We start from the raw sequence: 26,058 nt of genomic DNA, 5'->3' as shown, positions 1-26,058 counted from the left end.
CCCAGAGCCAGAATAAGCCCTTTCTCCCTTCAGTTGCTTTGGCGAGTGTTCTGTCACAGCAGATATAAAGAAACTGACACACATATGCTTGTCTCTCAAGATGTCTCAAGCCTACATTTTAAATTCTTTTAATTTTATTCCTTTTTTTCTGGAGCTATAGTTTCCATTTCAAGTGACCCTTTCTTGGGGTCTATAATTCTCAGCTAATGTGCCCACCTGGATTTATATCCCCAAGGAGTTGTGGGGCCTAGGATCCTGGATCCCTCCATTTCAACAAAGACCAGCAACAAACAGCTTGCTCGTATTCCCAAGGTGACAGGAGAAAGAGGGAGGGAGAGAGAAGCTGCGACTTGCTGAGCCCACGGGGAGTTACAAGCACTCATAATTCACACCCTGTGTGATATTCTGGAGACGCCTTTAGCACAGAGTCCTTGGAACATTCATGCGCTAAGCTTCCTGGCTGGACAGACCAGCTCTTTCCCAGCAAAGGCCTGGGTAGAAGAGGTTCTGGAGGCTGTCCTACATAGCTGTGCCTCCTTCCCTCTGCGGGCCAGGGACACAAAAGTGCTCATTAATGCCCTCAGGATATTTGAACAGATCCAGGTAGGACCCTAGTCAGGTCTTGCTGTTTCCTGCCTGCCCTTTAGGGTGTCCTTGCATGTATAAAGTCACAATGGCACTTGCCATGTAGCATTTTCTACATGGTAACTAGTAATAGTCTAGTCACTTTTTTAAACATACACATTAAAATTGATCCTCAAGAAGTCTGGTTAACCTGTGAATTTAACTCTCCACTGGAGACAGAGTGAGACCATTGCAGGGATGGGGAATCCCCCAGCAGTCAGCAGAAAGGGATAGATAGCATCAGCACTTACAGAGAGACAAGGCTTGTGGGGGACCAGCCCCCCACATTTATTTACCCAAGGGACTCTTGAGGAATGAGGGATAAGAGACTTAGAAATAAAGAGGAGAGAAACAGAGAAAAGCAGGATAGACTCTGATGGGCTTGGATCCTTATCCACCGGCTCAGAACTTTATTCCAAAGGTCTATTTATAGCAATGCCAAGGGGTGGAGCAAAAGACCTCCTGCTTGCTAGTTACAGCCAAGTGTAGACCCTTACAAACACCTGATACTCAGGCCTGTGGTCCAATCAACCTCTTATGCAGTCCTGCTGGATAGAGGCACTAGGAAACCTCGTTGGCTCCAACCAATATTAATATCAGTATGCTACCGGTACCATAAAGAAAATGTGTCCTCCAAGTCTTAGTCTATCTAATGCTAAGTCATTTCAGTTGTTTCTCAGTAATAATGAGAAGAGTGAAGGAAATGAGAAAGACTACTGCCATAATTTGCATTAATGAGAACCAGCTGGAAGCAGTCCCTGGGTCAAGAGACTAGAGGCCAGCACCCCGCCGCACAGCTTTGCAGCCCCCAATGAGAACTTAGCCTCTAGGACCTGAGTTTGCAGGCAATGCCACCTCAGGAGTAGCTTGTGTAGGTGTGCCAACAGTGATAGCAACATGCATATCCCTAGCCATGGCTCTAAAGAAACTTGTTCACCTCCTGTACTTTTGAGGAGAAAAGTTCCTCCTTTAGGGTTCTTGGCACTGAGAAGACATGGCATTGGAAATTAAAGTCTTCCAAGTGAGCAGGAAGCTCAGACTGAGGCTTCACACTAACGGGATAGAGCAGTGTTAAGGTTGAGTAGACTTGCTCTGATATGACTCCTACCTGCAATGCCAGATGGAAGCACTCCTGTGCCTATGGAATTGTAACTGGACACAAGGCTTGGACAGCCCCTTTCCTAATTATTGATGTCTTGGTTGGTTCTCTTACCTGTACTGTAGAAATGAATGAGGCATCTGTAGTGATGAGCTCGAATAGAGGAAGTCTGAGTTACTTTTCAATTGCTATGATAAGATACCATGACCAAGGCAGGTCATAAAGGAAACTGTTTAATTTGGGGTTCACGGTTCCAGACAGAGTCCATGGCCATTGTGGCAGGGGACATGGCGACAGGCAGGCAGTCATAGTGCTGGTGCAATAGCCATGTGCTTGATTAACAAGCAGGAGGCAGAGAGAGCTCACTGGAAAAAGTGTAGGCTTTTGGAGTTCAAAGCCCGCCCCTAGTGACACACCTCCTCTAACAAAGACACAGTTCTCAATCTTTCCTAGACAGTTCCACCAACTGGGGACCAAGCAGTCAAACCTATGAGCTTATGGAGGCCATTCAAACCACAAGGACCAGGACTGTTTCTGACCCAAAGGGATATTGCACAACTATGCTGCTATCTTTCTTCCAAGGTCATCATCAACATACAAATACTTTAGCACTTTTTATACACTATTTGTTTACCATGCATCCAGACATCATGGTATATGTGTGGAGGTCAGAGGACAACCTGGAGGGTTCAAATTGATCCTCCCGTCAGGTGGGTTCCCAGGACTGAACACATCATCAGGCTTGGTGATGAATGCCACCACCCACTGAGCAATCTCATTGACCCTGCAAATACTTAAGTAACACCAAAGAAAAGCAGCAGCATTCAAGCAGTTCTAGGTGATTCTGCAGAGCAAGGTCCCAGACCTGGACTGTGCTACTGGGAAGTGGAGATGAATACAGCAAGTGAAGGAGAATTTGAGCTGGGGAGGAAGTCAGGGTGTTCTCTTCCAACAGGGACTATGGTCCCCACAAAGAAGTCATGCTATGTTTTCATACTCATTGTGAGGTATCAGGAGAGTGAGAACATTAGGGTGGGGCCCTGATCCAATGGGTCTGTGGATTTACAAGACAGACCTGGGAAAGGATGCTGGCCTCATCATGTGACATCCAATACTGCCTTAGGAATACAGGAAATCCTCACCAGCAAAGATGTGGCCTCCTGATTTTGAACTTCCGAGCTTTCAGAACTATGAGCCAAATGAACCTTCATTCCTTACAAACGGCAGTTTGTGGTGTCAGTTAAAGCAACAGAGAGTGGACTAAGACATCGGCATTACCCAGATGTGACAAGGAGTCTCACTGGTCATTCAGAAGGATGCTAACTGCTATTTTAAAAACACGGCCTGAAAGAGCAGACAGAACATTCTTCCTTCACAAATCCAGACGCCGCTTCTTTCTGAGCTTAGAAGCCCCTTTTTGAAACGCTGCAATGCAATTTTCACCAACACTTTTAACTTGCACTTTAAGAATGATCTGAAGGCTGGGAAGATTTAGTCAGTCAAGTACTTGCTGCCTGAGAATGAGAACCTGGGTTCAACCATCAGTACACACATTAAAAAAAAGTCCAGATGTGGTGGCATGACTTAGTAATCCCAGAACTGGCAGGTGGAGACAGGCAGATTCCTGGGGCTTGCTGGCCAGCTGGCACGCAGGCCAAGGTAGATGGTGTCTGAGTAACAATACTCAGAGGTGATCCCTGGCCTGTACATGCACTTGTGTATATATGCACTACATACACACAAACACACACACACACACACACACACACACACACACACACACACACACACACACACACACACAGGTTCTGGAACTCTGGAGAAGGAAGCTCTGCTGTTTGTTCATTTCTCTGGCCTGAGTGCTGTTGAGGGGCCTGCACTGTTTGCTGAATCAATACAGGCTGACTTAACTTCAGGAATCAGTACAACACATTCACACGCCAGATTCTCGATTTATAAATATTTACCATCAGGACTTGATTTTAACTTTAATTAGCCCAACTGTTAAGGATACCTCCAAAGTGAGAAATGAAATCCACCACTTCCCACCAGATGTAGCTTCAGCAGTTGGTCTTTTATCTTTTATGGTGAAGGAGATGCAAGCGTCAGATCAAGTATGATGTTTTACAGTGAATGGATCAAAACATAAAACTGACCAAATCCAGAAAAATGAATGGATGACTCATGCTAAAAGACAAATTATAGAGAGGGACATTTGTGGGGTTCAATGGATGCTTTAAAAAGGGACACTTGTCTGGTCTTTTACAAAGTTGGCTGAAGAGAAAAGCCACCCAGATTAGCTTCTTAAACATGCACTTCAGACAGAGGGCTCTGTGGCGTGACTGCCACTGTCCTGCGGGCACATTTCTTCGTTTAGAGATTCTGATTATGGAGCTATGCACCCAAAGGTTGTTTTTCAGAACAATGGTGAAGTGTGTGCTTTAATTGTTAAATTCTAAAGGAATTTTGCATCTAGTTTTGTGGCTCTCCCCCATCCAAACTAGTGATCCTTTTTCATAAAATTAAAAATACCATGCATTCCTTATCTATTCTAAAGAATCTCAGGCTCAAGAGTCTAATTTCCCACACACCTAAGGAGCCACAAGGCTTTTGTCTAGTAACAACTCCACCCCTGGCAGACTGTAGGCCGGTCCTTGGAGTACATCTGGCCACCTGGCTCTGCCTGGAGAGTTTCAGGTGATCCCTTAAAGAAGGAAGCCAGTGTGCTTGGGTTGGGAAATACCCATCTGGCTAAAGGGGAGCTCTCTCCTCAGTTCAGGGTGGTACTGGCAAACGGTTCTTTATTGAACACTGACTACGCACAGATGAGGTGCCCAATGCTTCTAGGACATGCCTCATCTCATCTGATGTACCAACCCTGAGGTCAGGAGGAGAACCTTTGTTTCACAAAGACAATATAAGGCAGAAAGAGATGCCACTTGGCTAAGGGGCCACCAAAGGATGAGGCTGAAGGTCTGCCCCAACCTACGGCCTAATACTTAGCTGCCCTGTTACACAGCTTCTCCTGTCCCACCTGCCTGCACACTAGCCACCCTGGACCACTTTTGTAACGTTTCCCTTACTGGCAGCCTAATTATGCTGTTTCTTACTTAGTACTTGTGTTTAAGTTATTAAATTGCTTGTGTTTTCTAGTACATGTTAAAATAAACATTAACCATCAGACATTTGAAGTGTCACCCTGGGCCTTCTCATCCCATCTCTACTCTAAACTGCATCACAGGCCCCAGGCATAATATCGGGCTCACCCAGGCATACAATCTCCTGGGAACCAGAGCAGGCTCTCTGGGGCAGAAGTCACAGTGAGCCAGCCACATCAGCACAGCGGGTTTCTGGAAGCACAGTGCCATTAGACATGCACACTGTCTACCCAGGGGCATGGGCAGCAAACGTGCCTGCTGCAGGGGACCTGCTTGCAGACAGGAGCAGGCCCACCACCTCCTGTTTTAAAACAGTTGGAACATGGCTATAACCAGTTGTATACATGTTATGTCTTGCCAATTCCATATTACAAAAGCATTGCTCTATAGCTCTACAGCCTAAAATATTTACAGTTTAATGTTTTTCAAGAATACTTCTATGTCTATGGACATCTACTCTAGGGGTTCTTAAAGTTTTCTATTTATTACACCGCTTCACTCGAGAAATTTTTATACAACCCTGAAATATAAAATAGGTATGCAAATAAAAATCACTGACAACAAATCATAAAGATATTTATTTATTTACTTATTTTTGGTTTTTTTTTTTTTTTTGATTTTTCGAGACAGGGTTTCTCTGTGTAGCTTTGCGCCTTTCCTGGGACTCACTTGGTAGCCCAGGCTGGCCTCGAACTCACAGAGATCCGCCTGCCTCTGCCTCCCGAGTGCTGGGATTAAAGGCGTGCGCCACCACCGCCCGGCTATTTTTGGTTTTTTAAGACAGCGTTTCTCTGTGTAGCTTTGCGCCTTTTCCTGGAACTCCCTCTGTAGACCAGGCTGGCCTCGAACTCACAGAGATCTGCCTGCCTCTGCCTCCCGTGTGCTGGGATTAAAGGCATGCGCCACCACCGCCTGGTCAAATCATAAAGTTATTTTATCATGATCCTTTGATATATGTATAATTTTATAATTTATTAAAGATGAAAGCAAATCTACATACTAATGAAGTGGGTATGCTTGCTTTTCTTTACATGAAGAATTAAATCTTGGGGACTGGAGAGATAGCTCAGTAGTTAAGAGCACTGGTTGCTCTTCCCAGAGGAGCTGGGTTCGATTCCTAGCACCTACATAATGGCTCAAAACCAGCTGTAATTCCAGTCCCAGGGGGCCTGACACCATTCTGGCCTCTTTTGGACATCAGGCATGTACATGATATACAGATACACATGCAGGCAAAACACCTGTACACATAAAATAAATAAGTAAAATTTTAAAAAGAGAATTAAGTCTTGGCTGCATATTTGATACTACAGGACATTTTGCAGATTGGATATTTTGATTTTATAACTAAATGCTGAGAATGTCAATTCACAGAAATACGTAGTACAAAATGGCAGAAGCACACTTTTATGGCCATTTTAGAAACTGTTGTAAATTCTGTCCTAATTGCAACCCAAAACTATTAACATATTTTAAAGGAAACTCAAACAACAGCTTTTAAAATAAAATGTTTTTGTATAACACTATCCAAAGATAGACTACTTTGGTTCTTCCATGCTAAGGAATGATTGCAGGGAACAATCATCTTTGTTTTCTGCAATGAAGCTATTATGTTTCTACAAGAGCAGAACACTGTGTGTGTACATTTAAAAACACCCTGCAATTCATAACATATAATAATCTCGAATTTGAGCAAAGACACCTCAGGCAGCAGCGTGCGGGTGTTGTGTGGTGTGATGGTATGTGTAGCGCTAAGCACACACATCCAGTGCTCAGCTACTCTATTCTGGTTTTGATGTTTCAAGACAGTTTCTCTGCATAGCTCTGGCTGTCCTGGAACTCACTCTGTAGACTAAGGGCATGCACCACACCACCCGGCTAAGTGTTCAGAACCAAGGCTGCAATGATGCTCTGCACCCCAGCCCATGCACCACACCACCCGGCTAAGTGTTCAGAACCAAGGCTGCAATGATGCTCTGCACCCCAGCCCATGCAACACAAACACCAATGCCTCGAGAAACACTTCGAGGTGTGGTGGGCTTGATTTTGTTAAATTTGAGTTAAATTTTGCTCACTGCATTCAGAGATGTTTTCCTGTCTGCCCAGTCTGCATTCAGTGGCACGACCCTGCATGTGGGCATAGCCCAGTTTAAGCAGCAGTGCTCTAGGCAGCATGTGGGCATCACCAGTGGCGTGGTTACTAGGGCGATGTGAGTCAAACCAGGCTCTGTCCCTGGTAACCAATACGCTGTTATTTATCAAGGGGCAACCTTGTGTGCAGGCTCAGGCTGGACTTGTGGACACAGCCGGGACCTTCCCTCCTGGTATCACCAGGATCTGAACAGCTTCAGGACAATGGGGAGACAGGAGGCCCAGCATTCTCTTCTTCCTATAGTGTGCCCTGGAACTCTGACCTCTATGCTCTTTAAAACTTGAAATCCTAAAACCAAAACCAAAGGCTGGGAGTTCACCTTTCCTTTCTGTTTCTTTGTTAAAAAGCACACAAATGCCAGAGATGAAACTAGTCCGTGAAATTGCCCATTAACTTTTGCAGGAAAGATCAACTTGCTGGAATTTGTTGTAATTGCCAAATGTGCCCCAGGCTCTTTATTATACAGTGCTTTAAGCTCTGTGCTGAGAATGAGGAGAAAGAAAAGCTATCGAGACATTAAGGGGAAACACGGGCAGCTAAAGAGCCAGACTTCTGTTTTTGTTTGTTTGTTTGAAGACTGAAATTGTAAACTGCATCTGCATTAACAGGAGCACACATTAACCTTCTGTGGAGAGAAGCCTGAGGAAAGAGACGATGTCCACCTTCCACCCAGATTTCATTATCTAAGATCTGTCTTTGCAACTCCAATGATACGGTAGCAGGTGAATTAGGGGAAAACCAATTTCTACATCCCTTGGATGTGATGAAATTGATTATCCCCAGGCAGAGAAAAGAAGACTGGAAATAGTCGGTGCTGCTTCCCATTTGTGCATCTGTCCTGCCCTGATATCTGTTTATTTCTACCAGTTATTGACAATGTTTTTGTACCACACAAAGAAGCCCCTCCCCTCTTATTGACTTCAAAAGTAGAAATAGGAAGCATCCGTTTCTAGGGAAACCTGAGGTTGGAAACTTGGTTTTCGGATCACAGCTTGCATTCCTACACAATTGGTGGTCTATTGTTGGGTGACAGCCCTTCCTCCTCATTTACCTCATCCCATTTACAAAAATTAATGCAACAATGGGAGATGATTGTTGATGCTCATTATTAAATCATTTATTCATCCCACACAATGATTCAGAATTATTCATTAAACTTGCTGGAAGGAAGCAGGGTTTTATCTCCACAGTGGCTTGGGGAAGGATGTGTTCTTTAAAAGGATATTTTATAACAACACAATTATCGTAATTAAAAGCTACCCCGATCATCTGATGAGCTTCTGACATATTTTTGAGCACTGGCATTTTAGCACAAGGATAAAAATGAGACTGAAATAGTATTAGGAAATAATATTGCCGTGGGGGACGAAAGCTAGAGGCAACACTAAATACTACCTGCCACCACCACCCCAGCTTCATCAAGTTCTTTAAGTTAATGAATTTACCAAATATCACTCAACTTTTGGCTTTCCAAAATGAGTTCAGGTTCTATTGCTGTGGCTTCAGCCACTGTCTGCACTCCTGAGTGGCCAGTGGCACCCCTCCCCCATCTGCGATCCAAGCCTCTCAACCCAGCCCCCCATCTGTGATCTAAGCCTCCCAACCCAGCAGCCATGGCAATTTTGTCCACACCTGAAACTACAACTTCAGATGTTGTCTGTGTTTGTTCTCTGTGTGACAGGGCCTGGCTTAGCACGCCATGGCATCCTACTGGTGAGTGCAGGAAGGGCTCCATCTCTAGTTTTTCCTGGTGAAGTAGGCTTGCCTAGGGGAGGATCCTAAGACTATAGCCAAGAAGAGGTATCTCATCCCAGAAGGTGCCTTGGGGACAAATCAGAGCTGGGGGAGCAGACTGCTGAGTGACCCTAGAAGACAGCAGAGAGACAAAGGCCATGGCGCCCTGTCATGTGGAGGGCATACGATGTGGGACAGACAGTCTGAGTTGGAGTTTTCTGCATGTGCTTGTCCCAGGGTATGTTCTGGACACCCACTGTGCTTGGTGTGCGGGCCACTGAGAGTTGGATATAGTTAGAGACTTCACTTCCGCACTCTGTCCATACCACTGATGCCTCACTGTGAGGTGACAACCGAGCCAGACCTGAAGGCAGAGACAGATGGACCCTGTCTCTGCCTCCAATGAGCCGACAGTCCAGTGAGAGACTCAAGACATGTCAACACGTGCAGAGCCACTTGACAAGCCCTGGGGTCAAGGCAACACCGACGAGGATCTTGTGGGGAAAGGCGCTTAATACCCAGAAGCTGAACACTGAGTAGGGTTTGCCATGTGACATGGAGGCAGCCAGAGCAAAAGGCAGGGACTTGGGGAGGGCAAGCTGAGGAGCTGAACCTTGTGTGGGTAGGAGAGGGTACTGAGGGCCTGGCTATGTAGCTGCTTCAATATGAAGGAGGCAGGAAAAAAGGCCCATGACTGAACACCATCTTGTCAGGCAAGGAGGCCCCTGTTGGACCCAGAGCGCTCAGGTGCCAGGGTCTGGTACCCACCAAGAATAGAAAAGGAAGGTGAACTCCTGCCCTGCCTTGTGCTTACAAAGCAACTCTCAAATTGTAATTTGGCTCCCATTTAGCTCTGCCTATGGAAAGGGGCCGCATGGTCAGGGCTTGTCCTGCCCAAAGGCACCAATCAGCCTCATGGCTGTAGATATCAACCTTTGCAAGATGGGGCCATGAGATCCCTGGGTGGATGTGCTGACAAGAAACCTGGTTCCAGAACCTCCTGAGCTGTTGTTTCCCACATGTAAGGCCCCCTGTGCTCTGGGTGTCCAGTTACCACATTTTCTCCAAGGGAGCCCTGCTAAGACTGTGGGTCCTCTCAGCACCTGGACATTCTCACAGATGGCATGTGCTCTGTCCTGGGATGGGCAGCCCAGACCCACACGCCACTTGAGAAGAACAGAGAGCAGGAAGAGGACTGCGTTTGCATCATGCACCGTTTGTTGTGGGAGGACTGGTTTTGGTGGCATTGAACATTCCACTGGCTTGATTCTCTGTTGCCAAACAGTCTCCATGGTGGAATGGGTGCCATCCTGACACCAGGTTTCTTTGGCATCAAAAACACTTCCCACACTAACTCAAGCATGGCATAAAGTTTCAAAGGCCTTTGGTAGACGTTTCCCAACCTCATCTCCATGGAACATTTGGAAATGTCTCTTTCTCATTATGCAAGTTTTTTTGTAAAATGTCTCAGAAGTTCAGAAGGGCCTACTGGACTTCATAAGTAGATGAAAACATGCTGAACACTGGAGGGGATTAAGAGAGCAGTGGGCTTTTTTGTTTTCGTTTTTCTTTTTTTTTTTTGGTCTAATAAATTTTGGCTCTTGGGTGCGATACCTCCATCCTTGCTTCCTCCCATAACAACTAAATGGAAGAACTCACATATTACAAGTGTTTTATATGAATAAGGTGTGGAACAGTCTAAGAGGGAGAGTTAGGGACAGGACACATGCCGCTGTCACAGCTGGAGTCTTGACAACCACTGACCACTTAGGTAAGCCACTTAGGACACTCCATTTCTTTAGAGGCCCCTGGGAGAGGATCTAAGGAGTGTGTGTGGTGGGGAGGTAGCATAAGATAGCACCAGGGAGTTATGCCATCAGCACTCAAAACTTACCTTCAAAAACAGGGCATCTTCATTTTGCGATTGCATACTTGTGACTCACACAAATGATAACTCGCAAGTCTACATGAGAGAGATCCTGTACATACATTTCCCTGTCCTAATTCAGGAAGGAACCACAATGTACTCCAGTATATGGAGGTCCCAGAACCCATTTACTGAAGCCTCACCCAAGGTTTTTTGCATGATACATGAGGGCAATTGGTAGGATGCCTGCTTCTTAAGGCTTATCTGTCCTTAAGCCAGTTCATGTTTCCCACAGAGATGAAGGAAGTCATCTCCAGCTCTTTACACCTCCCAGGGTACATGTCACCACATTCGGGGCTCTTCTGCTAGGAACCCTGACCTCCAAGACTCCCATCCTCCAATGGGGGCATTTATTTCAGGCTGGTGCTCGGCAGGTCAGGGGCCATCCTAAATATTTCCTAGGATTACTACTCAACCATCCTGTGATATCTGCGGATACCAGGGCAGGAAGGATTTGTCAGCTTGTCCACAGCCATACTACTAGTGAGTGGTGAACTGGGATCCGAGGCAGTCTCATCCAAAGCCCTGTCCCCTCCTCACCTTGCCAGGTGACAGAGAGAAGGGGACACCTGACCCCGACATTACCTGCTCCAGTGAGCTTGTCTGCCAGCTCCTTCCGCACGGCCTTGGTGAGGTTGAAGTAGTCGTCATCCTCATCGATGCTCTGCAGGAACAGCGGGATGTGCTGGAAGACAATGGCGTGCTGGCACCTCTTCTGCTGTGCGATGCTCAGCTGCTGGTCCAGCCAGTGGTCCTGGGCCTGCTTCAGTGCAGGGCACTTAGAGGCATCGTAGAAGAACTGGGAATTGAGCACCAGAAACAGGACGCCCCCTACCCAGAAGCTGAAGTAGTCATCTCCCCACGTCTGGCAGAACTCCTCCACGGTCTCGGCTGTGGGGACGTTGCCCAAGTCGTGGTTGCCACTGACCAGCACCAGTGGAATGTCTTGGTCAACAGCCTTTAGTACTTGCTGCAGGTCCTTGGTCTGTTCTTTCCTCCAGGGAGTTCCTAGAAAACGAAGGGCGATCACCTGAGAGGGCTGTCGGCCATTTACCTATTTACTCACATGAAATGAAGACAGAATAGAGAGTAACTGCCACAGAACTGTCAAAAGGGAGGCACCCTCTGAAAGCAAGAGGATGAAGCGGGTACCCGTCTACTCCTTACGGTGGGACGATTCCTGTGTGTTTCTGCAACCTGAAAAGTTCAGTGTCTCTGTGGCCACCTGTGAGATCAAGGTATCCATCTGGCCTCACAGACTCCACCAGAATCTTTAGGGGAGAAATCCTTGGATCTAGCGATCAATGTGCCAAGTGTCCCAGCACGGAAGAGGCGTTTTGTATTCCTTCAGCAGCTCAACAAGGCATACACAGGCCCAGCATCTTAGCACTCAGCACATCCTCCCTCCCACTCTGGCCTGCAGGACTCAAAATGGAAATGATTATTTGGATAGAGAGTTGGAAAATGTGTGGGCAACCAGTACCCTCCTTCTTCAGATTGCTGGCTTCCGCACTTCCTGTAATAATGTATTAAAGCTTTAATAAATGGATTTTGAAATGACCAATTCAATTCCACATCTGTTCTTCAGAGCCTCTCTGTGTGAATTTATTCAACAAGTATTTACTAAGCATTGACTGCGTGTGAAGCACCAATTTAGTGACAGGGATAAGCATAAGTCCTTCCCTCTAAACTGGGGCATTGAATCGTGGGTTAGGTAAATCACCAGTGTGTACTCCACCTGCCTGTGATGCCATCAGGAGTTAATGAGCAAAGGAAAGCAGGGTGAGGATGCAACTCTAGACAGCTGCCACGGACAGCGTAGACTGTGGTCCTTAACCCTAATGCTGTGACTTTTTAATACAGCTCCTCATGCTGCAGTGACCCCAACCATAAAGTTATTTTCATTGCTACCTCATAACTGTTATTTTGATACTGTTATGAATTGTAATGTAAATATTTGTGTTCTCCCCCAGTCTTAGATGACCCCTGTGAAAGGGTCATTAGACCCCCAAATAGGTCGCAACCCATAGGCATAAGAAAAATGATGGGAAAGAGTAGGTCCACTTCCTAAATATGATGAGACCCACAGCAGAGGGAAAGATGGCTTTGAGAGTCTCTGACAAATGATGGGTGAACACTGGAGTTGATGCTGTGCCCATTACACTGTGCTGGGCATTACACACGAGTCCAAGTATCTGCACAGCCCATCAAACTGCACACTTAGGAAGGGCCCCCATGAGCATCTGAACTGAGAAAGGCTGAAATGCAAAGATGAGGGAATTCAGTCATAGTAGCAAGTGTGAAGTGGGAACAGGGAGAACTCGGGGCAGAAGTTGAGGAAACAGTGGCAGAAATGATAGCTGCACAAAGGAAGCTGCTTTCAAGGGTGCCCCCCCCCCTGCTCTGGAGGTCCCAGGTGAGCGCCTCATCGATGCTGTGGCTCACACCGCCTACACTTACTCTTTGCTCCTGGCCTGATGAGGATTATTAGATCTAAGGGGCTCACTTAAGTGGCCACAATGATGGCAGATCGATCTGTTTCTCTTTGAGTCTCTGCTTTCAAACCATTCACTGTTAGCTGCATTGTTAGCGTGTAAGGCCAGAATTTCATTCTCACTGAAATGCTTTCTTCATGTATGACCCTAATGAAATAAATAAAAGAAAAAAGTGCAACTCTCCCGATAAGATGCCATCTTAGCCACTGTTCTGTTGCTGTGAAGAGACGTCATGACCATAACAACTCTTATAAAAGAAAACATTTAATTGGGGGCTGGCTTACAATCCAGAGGTTTAGTCCATTATCATGACAAGGAGCATGGTGGCCCACAGGCAGATGTGGTGCTGGAGACTAGCTGAGAGTTCTACATCTGGATCAGCAGGCAGCTGACAGAGAGAGGCACCAGGCCTGGCTTAAGCATTTAAAGCCCCAAAGTCTACCCCAGTGACACACTTCCTCCAGCAAGGCCACACCTCCTAATAGCACCACTCCCCAGTGACCAAGCATTCAGACCTGTGAGCCTGTGGGGGCCATTCCTATTCAAACCGCCACAGGTGCTTAACCCGCACTGGGTAAAAACAAGGCACAGAGCAGAGTCACGCACGAATGTGTTAAAGGCTTCCAGATACATTCAGGTGTTCTGTGTCTAGCGATTCAAGGAGTCTACTTCTGATGAACACGAGAAACAGATTGGAGGGGTTGGAAACTGCAGGTATCATTTCTCCTTTCCTCTTCTCTTCTTTCAGGAAAGGGGGTGGCAAAGGAGAGCAAGAGTGGACGTGGGATTGAAGGGGAGGAAGGGGAGAGTAGGGGGCAGGGAACATGGAGTGGGGGAGCAAGAGAGGAGAGGGCTGGGAAGAGGGAGGAGTGGAAGAGGGGTGCAGAATGGAGGGAGGGAGGGAGAGGGAGAGGGGAGAGGAGGAGAGGGAGGGAGAGGGGGGAGAGGAGGAGAGAGAGGGAGGGAGAGGGGGAGGGGAGAGGGGGAGAGGAGGAGAGAGAGGGAGGGAGAGGGGGAGGAGGGAGAGGGGGAGAAGAGGAGAGAGAGGGGGAGAGGGAGGGAGAGGGGGAGGAGGGAGAGGGGGAGAGGAGGAGAGAGGGGGAGGGAGAGGGGGAGGGGAGAGGGGAAGAGGAGGAGAGAGAGGGAGGGAGAGGGGGAGGAGGGAGAGGGGGAGAAGAGGAGAGAGAGGGGGAGAGGGAGGGAGAGGGGGAGGAGGGAGAGGGGGAGAAGAGGAGAGAGAGGGGGAGAGGGAGGGAGAGGGGGAGGAGGGAGAGGGGGAGAGGGAGGGAGAGGGGGAGAGGGAGGGAGAGGGGGAGGAGGGAGAGGGGGAGGAGGGAGAGGGGGAGAGGAGGAGAGAGAAGGAGGGAGAGGGGGAGGAGGGAGAGGGGGAGAGGAGGAGAGAGGGGGAGGGAGAGGGGGAGGAGGGAGAGGGGGAGAGGAGGAGAGAGAGGGAGGGAGAGGGGGAGGAGGGAGAGGGGGAGAGGAGGAGAGAGAGGGAGGGAGAGTGGGAGGAGGGAGAGGGGGAGAGGAGGAGAGAGAGGGAGGGAGAGTGGGAGGAGGGAGAGGGGGAGAGGAGGAGAGAGAGGGAGGGAGGAGGGAGAGGGGGAGAGGAGGAGAGAGAGGGGGAGAGGGAGAGGGGGAGAGGAGGAGGAGAAGAAGGAGAGAGAGAGAGAGAGAGAGAGAGAGAGAGAGAGAGAGAGAGAGAGAGAGAGAGAGAGAGAGAGAGAGAGAGATCTTTTAAGAGGTGCTTTTTGCCAGAAGACCCTAGGGCTTATTACAGAAGCTTCAGAGGTCACCCAGGCAGCTGCATCCTGCCATTTTATCTTTAGTGGAACCTGCCTGGGGGCAGCTGGAGGACCACACAGCAGAGTGAGGCTTCAGTCTGTGCACAGCTAACTGACCTCAGCTGGAGAAACAGCAGCTATTACCCCAGTACAGGGACCAGGAGGAGGTTCTGCTAATGGTGCTGGGATTTCACTTATCATGAATGGTCTGGGTTCTGAATCTAGGTTTGCAAGTACCATGGACCTGCAAGTGTCTTCTTCAGCTGAACCCAGATAATATGCACCTGTGTTGGTGATCCCCTCAGAGGCTCTGTTGGCTGTGTGTGTGTGTGTGTGTGTGTGTGTGTGTGTGTGTGTGTGTGTGTGTGACTAACCTGCTAGCTCAGACCTTGAACATGGAGGACCACTTCACACCACTTCACAGGTGTTCCACAGACCAAGGTCCATTAGTCACTACTCTCTTTAGGAAGACTTTGTGGGACACTGTCAGCCTGCCTCCCTGATGGAGAATGCTGAAATGCTCAGGGATGGCCACCCTAAAGTCCCAACAAGTCAGGCACTCTTCTAAGACTGGCCCACAGCAGACAAGGTAGCTCAACCAGAAGGCCATCAGAGTTTGAACCAAGCTGTCCTGGTCATGAACAAGGGTCCTTGGTCTCAGGTGAGGGCACTCAGCCAGCCTGATCCATGGGCTTGAACTTTATGACCCTATGATGTACAGAACATCTCCATTCACTTTTATATTTATTTGTATTTTTTTTCTAGAAAACATTAAGGCATTTTCATTTTCTTTATTAAAAATATTTTTTATACAATATATTCTGATCAGTTTTCCCTCCCTTATCTCTTCATAGAAACTTCCCACCTCCCCACCCACCAACTCCATGCTTTCTTACTCTATGTATTTAAAAATAAAAAAATACACAAATTAAAAACAAACCAGAATAAAAAAGGCACACCACACACACACACACACAACACACACACACACACACACACACACACACACACACACACACACCATAGAAGCACAAAATTGGAAACCATAAAATACAAGCAAAAGACCAGTAAGATACAAAAAAGTGTCCAAACAAAGCAATATGAGACATGTCTACAAACAAAAACCATTGTGATGGCTATTTTTGGTTATCAACTTATGGAACTAACTAAAATCCAAAAATGGAGGACCCAACAATGAAGATTTTTGCTTAATTTGAAGTAGGAAGATCCACTTCTAATCTGGATTTCGAGGCAAGAAGACACACACCTCTAATCTGGACCACACGTTTGCTAGAAGCCTATATAAGGACATGGAAGAGGGAAGCTCTCTCTTTGCCTGCCTGCCCTCTCCTTGCTAGCAAGTCCATTCTTTACTGGCACTAGAGACTACTTCTTCAGGATTCCAGAAGCTACTGAAGACATCCAGCCTTGTGGACTGAGCAACTGTTGGGTTCTTGTACTTTCCATACATAGGCAGTCACTGTTGGATGAGCTGGACTGCAGCCTGTAAGCCAGTCTAATAAATCACACACATACACGCACGCACGCACGCACGCACGCGCGCGCGCACACACACACACACACACACACACACACACACACACACACACACGATGAGGGGAATTCATTCTGTAAGTTCTGTTATTCTAGAGAACTGTAATACAACCACTGAATTTGTTTTATGCTGGCCATCTGCTGCTGGGAAGGGGTCTGCCTTTAAGTGTGGCTTATATGCCCAATGAACTCCATTAGAGAAACTGATTTTTCTTCTGCAAGTGGTTATCCAGTGGAGATAGCTTCTTGGCTAGGGAGGGAGCTCCTGTCCACCTCTCCCCCTCTCGGGACAGCATCTGGCTTGGACCCTGCAGGCCCTGTGTGTGCTGCCACAGTCTCTGTCAGTTCCTATGTTCATCAGTCCTGCTGTGATGGAGGACACGGTTTCCTCAGCATCATCCACCCGCTCTGGCTTCACATCTTTCTGTCTCCTCTTCCACATAGTTTCCTGAGCACTCAGGAGAGGGGACTGATGAAAACATCCTATTTAGGACCCAGTGTTCCAAAGTCTCCACTCTCAGCACATTGTCCAGTTGTGGGTCTCTATATTAGTTCCCATCTACTGCAGGGGGAAGCTTCTCCAAGGGTGGCTGAGAGAGACACTTGGCTATGGGTACAGCAGAATGTCATTAGGAATTACTTCATTGCTTTTTCCTCTAGCACAACAGTAGGATTTGGTTTTCTTCTGGGCTCATGGCTTATCTAGTCTCAGCGTCTTACCACCTGAAGAGTGTCAGGCACGGGCTCAAGCTCGTGGGGTGGGCCTTAAACCTACAACATTGGTGCCACGATTGCACCAGCACTTCATGCGGGCAGGTCACCACGGTATACTGCAGGGTTTAGCTGTGTTGGTGTTTACCTTTCTCCTGTGAGTGTGCCGTGTACCTGCCAGTACCATCAACACTGGGGTGAAGGCCCTAATTAGGCACTAGCTTGACTTCTCTGTGTTCGATGAGGTGTGTAATTGACTTCAGCAATAGAGCCTTATCAGTTTGTGGACAGCAACGAATAGCCCTGGCAATAGCTGTGGTGGTTTGAATAGGAATGGCCTCCAATGGCTCATAGATTTGAATGCTTGGTCTGCATGGTCATGGTGTCCTTTCACAGCAACAGAAACCCTAATCAAGACAGAAGTTGATACCAAGGACTTGGGTATTTTGGTGAAAGGTCTGACCATGCTTTGTTTGTTTGGAGGAACATGGAACACACTAAGACTGTGGATTAAAAAAGCAGCTGATGCTCTAAGTGGGGCTTAACAGGCCATACTAGTCGGAAGGAGCATGGAAGACAGTGCTGCTGAGGGCGATTTAAACTGTGGGAGCTTTCTGCCCTTGTCCAAAAATTCTGCCTGAGGCTAAATTTAAGAGCTTTGGCAGAGATTTCAAAGTCAGCCCTAGTATTGACTGTGCTGTGAATGGCCAGTCTTATGCAGGCCTCTAATGAAAAGGAGAAAGTTGAGCAAGGAAAAATACAAAATGTACAGTTTGTGGAGAAAAGGGGTGCTAGGAAGTGTAAACAGATAAGGAAAAGCTTGATGCTAATTGGAATAAAGGGAGTGGTGACCTCAGAGCAAGTACCACTTAGCTAAATTTCCAACTGACGAAAAGGGATGAAAGAAAAGCTTAGAGCCGGGCGTGGTGGTGCACACCTTTAATCCCAGCACTCCAGAGGCAGAGGCAGGTGGATCTCTTCGTTTGAGGCCAGCCTGGGCTACATAGTGAGTTCCAGGATAGTCAAGCTTAGGCAGTGAAGGAAACCACTGAAAACACAAAGCTGGTGAAAACGTATTTGAATAAGGGGGCCATGTTCTTGCCCCAGCAACCTGGGTTTTATTTTGAGAGTGTTTCTCCATCCTGTAATTCACTCTGTAGACCAGGCCTGCCTCAAACCCACAGGTCCACCTGCCTCTTACTCCTGAGTATAGGGATTACAGGTGTGCACCAGCTTTGACCACATAGCTCTGGCTAGAGTCAAGAATACAAGAAAGGGGTTATGGAATCTTGCTCCATGACTAAGGAAAGCTGTTGAGGCCAGGCATGTCAGAGGTGTCCCTGCATGGAGGCCTAGAGAGGTCACTGCATGAAGCTGTGAAGGTGAAGCCTGGATTGCCTTGGAGACCCCAAGATGTTGGAGATGACAGAGTTCTGGGATACCTGCTGAGGAGAGCTACTAACCAGCCCAAGAGAAAGTATGTTGCAGTCAACAAAGCTGAATGGAGTTGGAGATCTGAAGAGTATCTTGACATCAGATATGGAGATGCAGAGTTTGGAGTTTGCCCAGCTGGTTTTTGGTCTTGCTTTGGTACAGTATTTTCTCATTATACTCTCTTTCCTCCCTTTTGGAATGATATTATATATCCTGTACCATCATATGTTGGAAGTATGTGATCTTTTCATTTTGATTTAACAAGTGATAACAGTTATGAGATTGCTATGAGTTTCAGAAGAGCCTGGACTTTTAAACAGGGTTGAGACTATTATAGGCTGTGGGGGCTTTTGAAGTTGGACTAAATGCCATTTGCATTATGGTATGACTACAAGCCCAAAGGGCCTCCACAGACTCATAGGGAGTAGCATTATTAGTGGTATGGGCTTGTTTGAGTAGGTATGGCCTTGTTGGAAGAAGTGTGTCACTGAGGGTGAGCTTTGAGGTTTCAGAAGCTCAAGCCAGGCCCAGTGTCTCTCTCTTCTGCTGCCTGATGATCCAGATGCAGAACTTTTGGCTACTTCTCCAGCACCACATCTGCCTTCATGCTGCCATGCTTCCTGCCATGATGGTAATGGACTAAACATTTGAAACTGTAAGCAAATCCCAACTGAATGTTTTCCTTATTAAGAGTTGCCATGGTCATGGTGTCTTTTTCTGGGGTTTCTATGAGGCCCCTTTGGCCAACAACTGAATTAGATGTAACCCAATCCTGGAACTGGAGATTTCATTTGGTGGCAATGGATGTCTACATGAGGCACTGCCTCCTCTGTGATTTGGCGACTCTGTTTATATTTCTTTCATATATGCATATATTTTAAGAAGCGTCTACTCTAGTAGGTTTTCATATCACCCCTCAAGTGGCCCACAGTGTTAGCTGTCCCTCTGTATTCCCTCCCTTGCATCCCTCTCCACTTAATCCTTCCCTTCCAGTCTCCCCCAACCCCCATCTCTCCCTAACTATATATTCTGTTTCTCCTTCCTTAGGAGATCCTTCTCACTCCCAATTCCTTACTCTATGCATAACCCTTGTGATTACTCAGATAATAGCATGTCTACTGAAGGCTAATGGTAGAATACAAACCATAAATTCTTTTTGGATTTGTGTTACTTCACTCAGGATGATTTTTTTTTCTAGCTCCAGCCATTTACCTACAAATTGCATGATTTTTTTTAACAGTTGAATAATATTCCATCGTGTAAATGTGCCACATTTTCATTACCCATGCATCAGTTGATGGCTATCTAGGTTGTTTCCAATTTATGGCTATTATGAATAGAGCAGCACTGAACACTGTTGAGCAAATATCTCTGTAGTAGGAAGTAGAGTCCTATGGGTCTATGCTCAAGAGTAGTATAGTGGGATCTTCAGGTAGATGGATTCCCATCTTCCTGAGGAACTACCACACTGATTTCCATAGTGGCTGTAAAAGTTTGCACTCCCACCAGCAATGGAGGAGTGTTCCCCTTACTCCACATCCTTACCAGCATGAGTTGTCACTTGTTTTATTGATTTTAGCCATTCTGACTAGTGTAAGATGAAATCTCAAAGTAGTTTTTATTTGCATTTCACTGATGACTAAGGTTATTGAACATTTCTTTAGTTGTTTCTCAGCCATTTGATTTTCCTCTTTTGAGAATTCTCTGTTAGTTCTGTACTCAATTTTTTAAATTGCATTGTCTTCTTTTTTCTAAATTTCTTTCTTCCTTCCTTCCTTCCTTCCTTCCTTCCTTCCTTCCTTCCTTCCTTCCTTCCTTCCTTCCTTCCTTTTTTTTTTTAAGATTTATTTATTTATTATGTATACAGTGAGTGTTCTGTCTGCAGGCCAGAAGAGGGAGCCAGATCTCATTGTAGATGGTTGTGAGCCACCATGTGGTTGCTGGGAATTGAACTCAGGACCTCTGGAAGAACAGCCAGTGCTCTTAACCTCTGAGCCATCTCTCCAGCCCACACTGTCTCCTTGATGCCCAGATTTTTTAGTTTTTTTTTATTTTATATTTTTTAATATATTTTGGATATCAACCTGGCTATGTAATTGGCAAAGATCGTTTCCCGTTCTGTAGGCTGCTGTTTTGTCCAAGCGATGGTGTCCTTTCTCAGACAGAAGCTTTTCAGTTCTGTGAACTCTCATTTACTAGTTGTTGGTCTGAGTGGTTGTTCTATCAGTGTCCTGTTCAGAAAGTCTTCTCCTGTGATAATAAGTTCAAGACTATTACTTACTTTCTCTTCTATAAGATTCAGGGTATCTGACCTTATATTGAAGCCCTTGATCCAATTGGAGTTGAGTTTTGTGCAGGATGATAGGTATGAATCTATAAGCATTCTTCTACATGCAGCCATCCAATGTGACCAGCACCATTTGTAGAAGATGCCTTTTTTCCAGTGTGTATTTCTGGCTCCTTTGTCAAAAATCAGGTGTCCATAGGTATGTGGACTTATGTCTGGGTCTTCAATTCAACTCCATTGACCAATGTGTCTCTTTTTATGCCAATACCAGTTTATATTACTATAGCTCTGTAGTACAACTTAAAATCAGAGGTGGTGATATCTCCAACAGTTTTTTTTTTTTTAAATTCAGGATTGTTTTAGCTATCCTGGGTCTTTTTTTGTGTTTCTATATAATGCTAGAAATTGTCCTTTCAAATTCTGTAAAGAACTGTGTTGGAATTTTGATGGTGATTGTGTTGAATCTGCAGATTGCTTTTGGTAGGATGACCATTTTCACTATATTTAACACTAGTAATTCATGACCATGGGAGATCTTTCCATCTTCTGCAATTTTCTTCAAGTCTTTCATTTGTTTGGTTAGAACTATCCCAAGATAGGTATATATTTTGAGGCTATTGTTTCTCTGATTTCTTTCTCAGTCTGTCATGTGTATATGGAGAAGCTACTTATTTTTGTGTGTTAATTTGTATCCTGCTACTTTGCTGAAAGTGTGTACCAGCTGTAGAAGTTTCCTGTTGGAGTTTTTAGGGTCATAAAATGTGTAAATGTATAAATCATACCATCTGCAAATAGGTACTTTAACTTCTTCCTCCCCAGCTGTATGCCTTTATTCAGTTGTTTGATTGCTCTGGCTAAGGCTAGATTGAGTACTATATTGAATAGGTATGGAGGGAGAGAACATTTCCCATTTTTGATGTTCAGGTGCATTCATAATGGCCATCAATACACTTACTCCAGTAGACACAGGGAATTTGGAGTGTGAGTTAACAGCTACACAGGACAGTTAAGGAGCATTCCAATAGAAAGGTTTAATCAAAACTCTGGACAGACAGCTACAGTAGAGGGCTGGGGTCACATGCAGGTACAGGGAATGTGCTCCCAAACAGCACAAGGATGCTACTTTGAGGAAACCACACTATCTCCTAATAACCAATCAATAATAATGAGGCCCAACTTCCCTGAACCTCTTCAGTTACAGACACATCTTGCCAAGCTTTTCCAGTACTGTGTAACCTTCCTTATAGTGTTTCAGACACTGGAGGAAGAGTCAGTGAGATGAGTCCTCTGAGCCTTGGGTTCCCCACATGTGAGGGTCTTGAGTCTAGTGCAAACATTAGCTGCCCTCCCTCCTCAACAACACAAACATAATGAATTCTTCATTTTTCAATGGTGATCCACTCACTGTATGCACATGAGAATCAACACACCACTTCTGAAGGCAGAAAAGCATTCCCTAGGGACACATACCATGCTTAGCTGAGTTTAGAAATAAAGGAGTAAATTGTGGATTATGAAAGTCAACTTGAATGAAAATATTTGCACTTTGTTTAACAAGTGCTTACTGTGTGTTCTGGAATCTCTTTTGGGTCAGCGTCAGCACAGCTCAGGCCGAGTCTCGGCACAGCTATCCAGAGCAGTCCTGCTGCAGCAGCACCAGAGATGACAAAGCCGGCACCTGACCCTACCAGCAACAAACAGAACCAACGGAAACCTGGCCGTGGCTACGGGTTTCCTATGCTGCAAGCAGGCTCTGCACTCCACAGAAAGGACACGTGTGTGTGTGTGTGTGTGTGTGTGTGTGTGTGTGTGTGTGTGTGTGTGTTTGTGTGTGTGTGTGTGTGTTTGTGTGTGTGTGTGTGTGTGTGTGTGTGTGTGTGTGTGTGTGTGTGCATGCAAAGGATGGGAGAGAAGCAGGAAAGAAGGGAAAGACTGCCGGGCGGTGGTGGCGCACGCCTTTAATCCCAGCACTCGGGAGGCAGAGCCAGGCAGATCTCTGTGAGTTCAAGGCCAGCCTGGGCTACCAAGTGAGTCCCAGGAAAGGCGCAAAGCTACACAGAGAAACCTTGTCTCGAAAAACAAAAAAACAAACAAACAAAAAAAAAAAAAAAAAAAAAGAAGGGAAAGACTGAAAAATGTAAAAATTTACTCAGAAGAAAGTTAGGGGGTCTTCAAAGCAGATAGATGTGAGGTGTAGGCTGTGGACAGGAACCCCAAAGCCTGTTGCCAGATTTTGGGGTGGGGCTGAGTAAAACAGAAGAGCAATGTGCAAAGCTGCAAGATATACAAAATATTGGAACCAAAATTTTGTCACAAAATTACAATAATTATTATAGAATATTACAAAATGGATTTTTACAGAATAATACCAAATGAAAATATCACAATCATTCACTGATTGATACCATGTGATTTAGTAGCAAGAAATCTACAATTTATTTTTGCCACTATCTATTAAAGGATATTAAAGCTATTCTTATTTTGGTTGTGTTCAAAATAGCCTTAAACTATTACCTAATAAAATTTCTTAGCAAAGTAGGAAAAGAGGCATACATCCTTAGCCTGACTAGGGACATGTGTAAGAAACACAGTGATGTTGCACTCAATAGTCAGAACGGAAGGGAGAGGACAGGGAGAACTGCTCTTAGCCCTCCATGGAATGTAAGGAGAAACCTAGCCACGCAGTGCAGCAGGAGAGGCAAGCAGCATATGGACCAGAAAGTGAGAGGTAACTACGGGACCCTACAGGACCCTACAGGACCCTACAGGACCCTACAGGACCCTACGGGACCCTACGGGACCCTACAGGACCCTACAGGACCCTACAGGACCCTGAACAGAACCGGGAATCAGTGTGACCACAAGATCAATATATGAAAACGGACTGTAGTTCTTTAACATTTTTAAAGATTTATCTTATTTTATGTTAAAGCTCTCCTCACGGGGCTATCAGGAAATATCAACTCAAACTTTCAATAAGGCACCAGAATGACACCAGCCTGAAGAAGCACACACAAGACCCCTCAGCACACCTGTTCCCTGTGTCATTAGCTGGGATCCCAGCTGTGGATGGTGGTGTGTCCCAGCTGTGGATGGTGGTGTGTCCCAGCTGTGCATAGTGGTGTGTTCCAGCTGTGCATAGTGGTGTGTTCCAGCTGTGCATGGTGGTGTGTCCCAGCTGTGCATGGTGGTGTGTCCCAGCTGTGCATGGTGGTGTGTCCCAGCTGTGAACAGGTGTGTCTTTAAGCAGTGATAAGAACAGAGAAAGCCTGCATCCAGCAAAAACAACACACCCGAGCTCTATTCTGACAGTTTGGGGGAACTTGACCTTGGGCAGGGCCAGGCAAACAGGAGATGGCAGGTGCTATTAGAAATGACAAAATTGTGTTGAAAATAAATCACAGAGAACATCAGGAGATAAAATATCTAGAGAAAAATGGCAGATCTGTTAGTGCTGACATCTATGAGGTGGGAGAGGGGTGGGCACACACCAGGTTCCTGCACACCTTGAATGTTACATAAGCATAAATTACTTTTAAAGTAAGAAAAACAATCAAAATATCTAAAAACTAACAAATGTGCTGAAATTAGCTCTCATTAGGTAAACAAGTATAAATATAATTTTAACAGGAACAAAGTAAATGCCAAGGCCCTCTTTACTCTTAGAAACAGAAATGGGAGAGGAGAAAATGACAGAAAGGTGCTTCAGACACTTAAAAACACAAAGCAACACACCACCAGTGATATCAATTAAAAAATGTGTAACAAGACTGTGCTCGGAACAAACTGTGCTCTTCCTGAACAACCGCACTTCCATTAATAGCACTCTGATCTAGGACAGACGACTTCCGAAGTCAACATCTAGGGCTGATGGTGTGGCTCGGTGGTACTCTGCCCAGGGCTCCATCCAGGCACCTGGAGGGAAGGTGGGACCAAGGAGGGCAGTGCTCACCGCGGTTTCAAATATCTAGCGTAGTACTCCTGTCCATAGGAGACGGCTGTTACTTCACTTTTACAATTATTAATTCTAATTATCATCACAAGTTCCCCTAAGGAGTCTGAAATGAGGCATGGCCTTTCCTAACCCTCTATGGTATGTTGTGACTGACTTCCTTTGGTGAACCACGTTTCCAAGTTGTATCTGTTGAGTGACACTTTGCTTACAGTCAACACAATGACAGGTTACACTCTGATTAGGCTGGACTCCTATCTGCTATGTTTGTGCCCAGTTGAGAGTCTGCGGGCATGGTGCATGAAAGAAGAGCTTTGCATGGACTACTTTCATGATCATCCAGAAACAGTGGTAAAGCCCTGTATACAAAACCTAGAGATGAACTCTGGGCTTCCTGAGAACTCTAAGGTACCACCATTTATGTTTACTGAGAATCAGGTGGTTTGTTTTATTTCAAAGAACACAGTTTTATCCATATTGTAGCCATTTTCCCCTCTTCAGATAAGGACTGATTTTCTGAGGGGAAAATCACTTCAGTGTACCTCAGCCAGAGGTATAGGCCGACACCACACAAATGCAGTGCTTACGCCTACATAACACATCGCAATCACAACACGCCATCTTCCCTCTGAGTGTAAAGAGTAAAGGAGCAGCTGAAAACGACTCAAGACTATAACCCTCTCACAGAAACGTCAGAACGAGAAGTGAGCGAGCAGCTGTCAGTCACCGGACCTGTCTCCTCTTGAGACAGCCCTTACTAGGCAGGGGCCTGCAGACAAGACAAAATTCCACTAGTGAACTGCTGTTTCAGTTATCAGGGCTGAAGATAACACAGTCAGTGAAGCAAGCACCAGGACCCAAGCCTGAGCCCAGAACCCACGGAAGGAAGCCCAACACACAAGCTTGTGCTTGTAATCTTAGCAACGTGGAGGTGGGATGATCCCTGGGATTCCCTGGCTGGCCAGCCTATTGTACTTGGAGAGCTCTCGGCCAACAAGAAAACTGTCTCAAAAAACATACGTGCCTTCTGAGAATAACACCTGAGTTTGTCCTCTGGCCTCTACATGCATGCACACACATGTACAACCATACACATATGCACCTACACACATGCATATGTGAGCACATGAACACACACACAAGCCAT

The 26,058-nt window shown here is 46.0% G+C and overlaps 1 protein-coding gene across 6 annotated transcripts in view; it reads right to left on the bottom strand.

Moving 5' to 3' along the window:
- The window catches only part of Cpped1 (calcineurin like phosphoesterase domain containing 1), a 120,579-nt gene that overhangs the window by 29,214 nt on the left and 65,307 nt on the right, over positions 1-26,058 (bottom strand). For all 6 annotated transcript variants that reach the window (XM_076577838.1, XM_076577837.1, XM_042283521.2 and 3 more), the window contains one exon: positions 11,280-11,702. In XM_076577838.1, coding sequence (XP_076433953.1) covers positions 11,280-11,702 — 423 coding nt within the window. The remainder of the gene's footprint in view (positions 1-11,279; positions 11,703-26,058) is intronic.

This window comes from Peromyscus maniculatus, chromosome 8 (assembly GCF_049852395.1).
Source record: "Peromyscus maniculatus bairdii isolate BWxNUB_F1_BW_parent chromosome 8, HU_Pman_BW_mat_3.1, whole genome shotgun sequence".
NCBI lineage: Eukaryota > Metazoa > Chordata > Mammalia > Rodentia > Cricetidae > Peromyscus > Peromyscus maniculatus.
The sequence above is the reverse complement of the archived record's forward strand: the minus strand, read 5'-3'. Positions and strand labels throughout refer to the sequence as shown.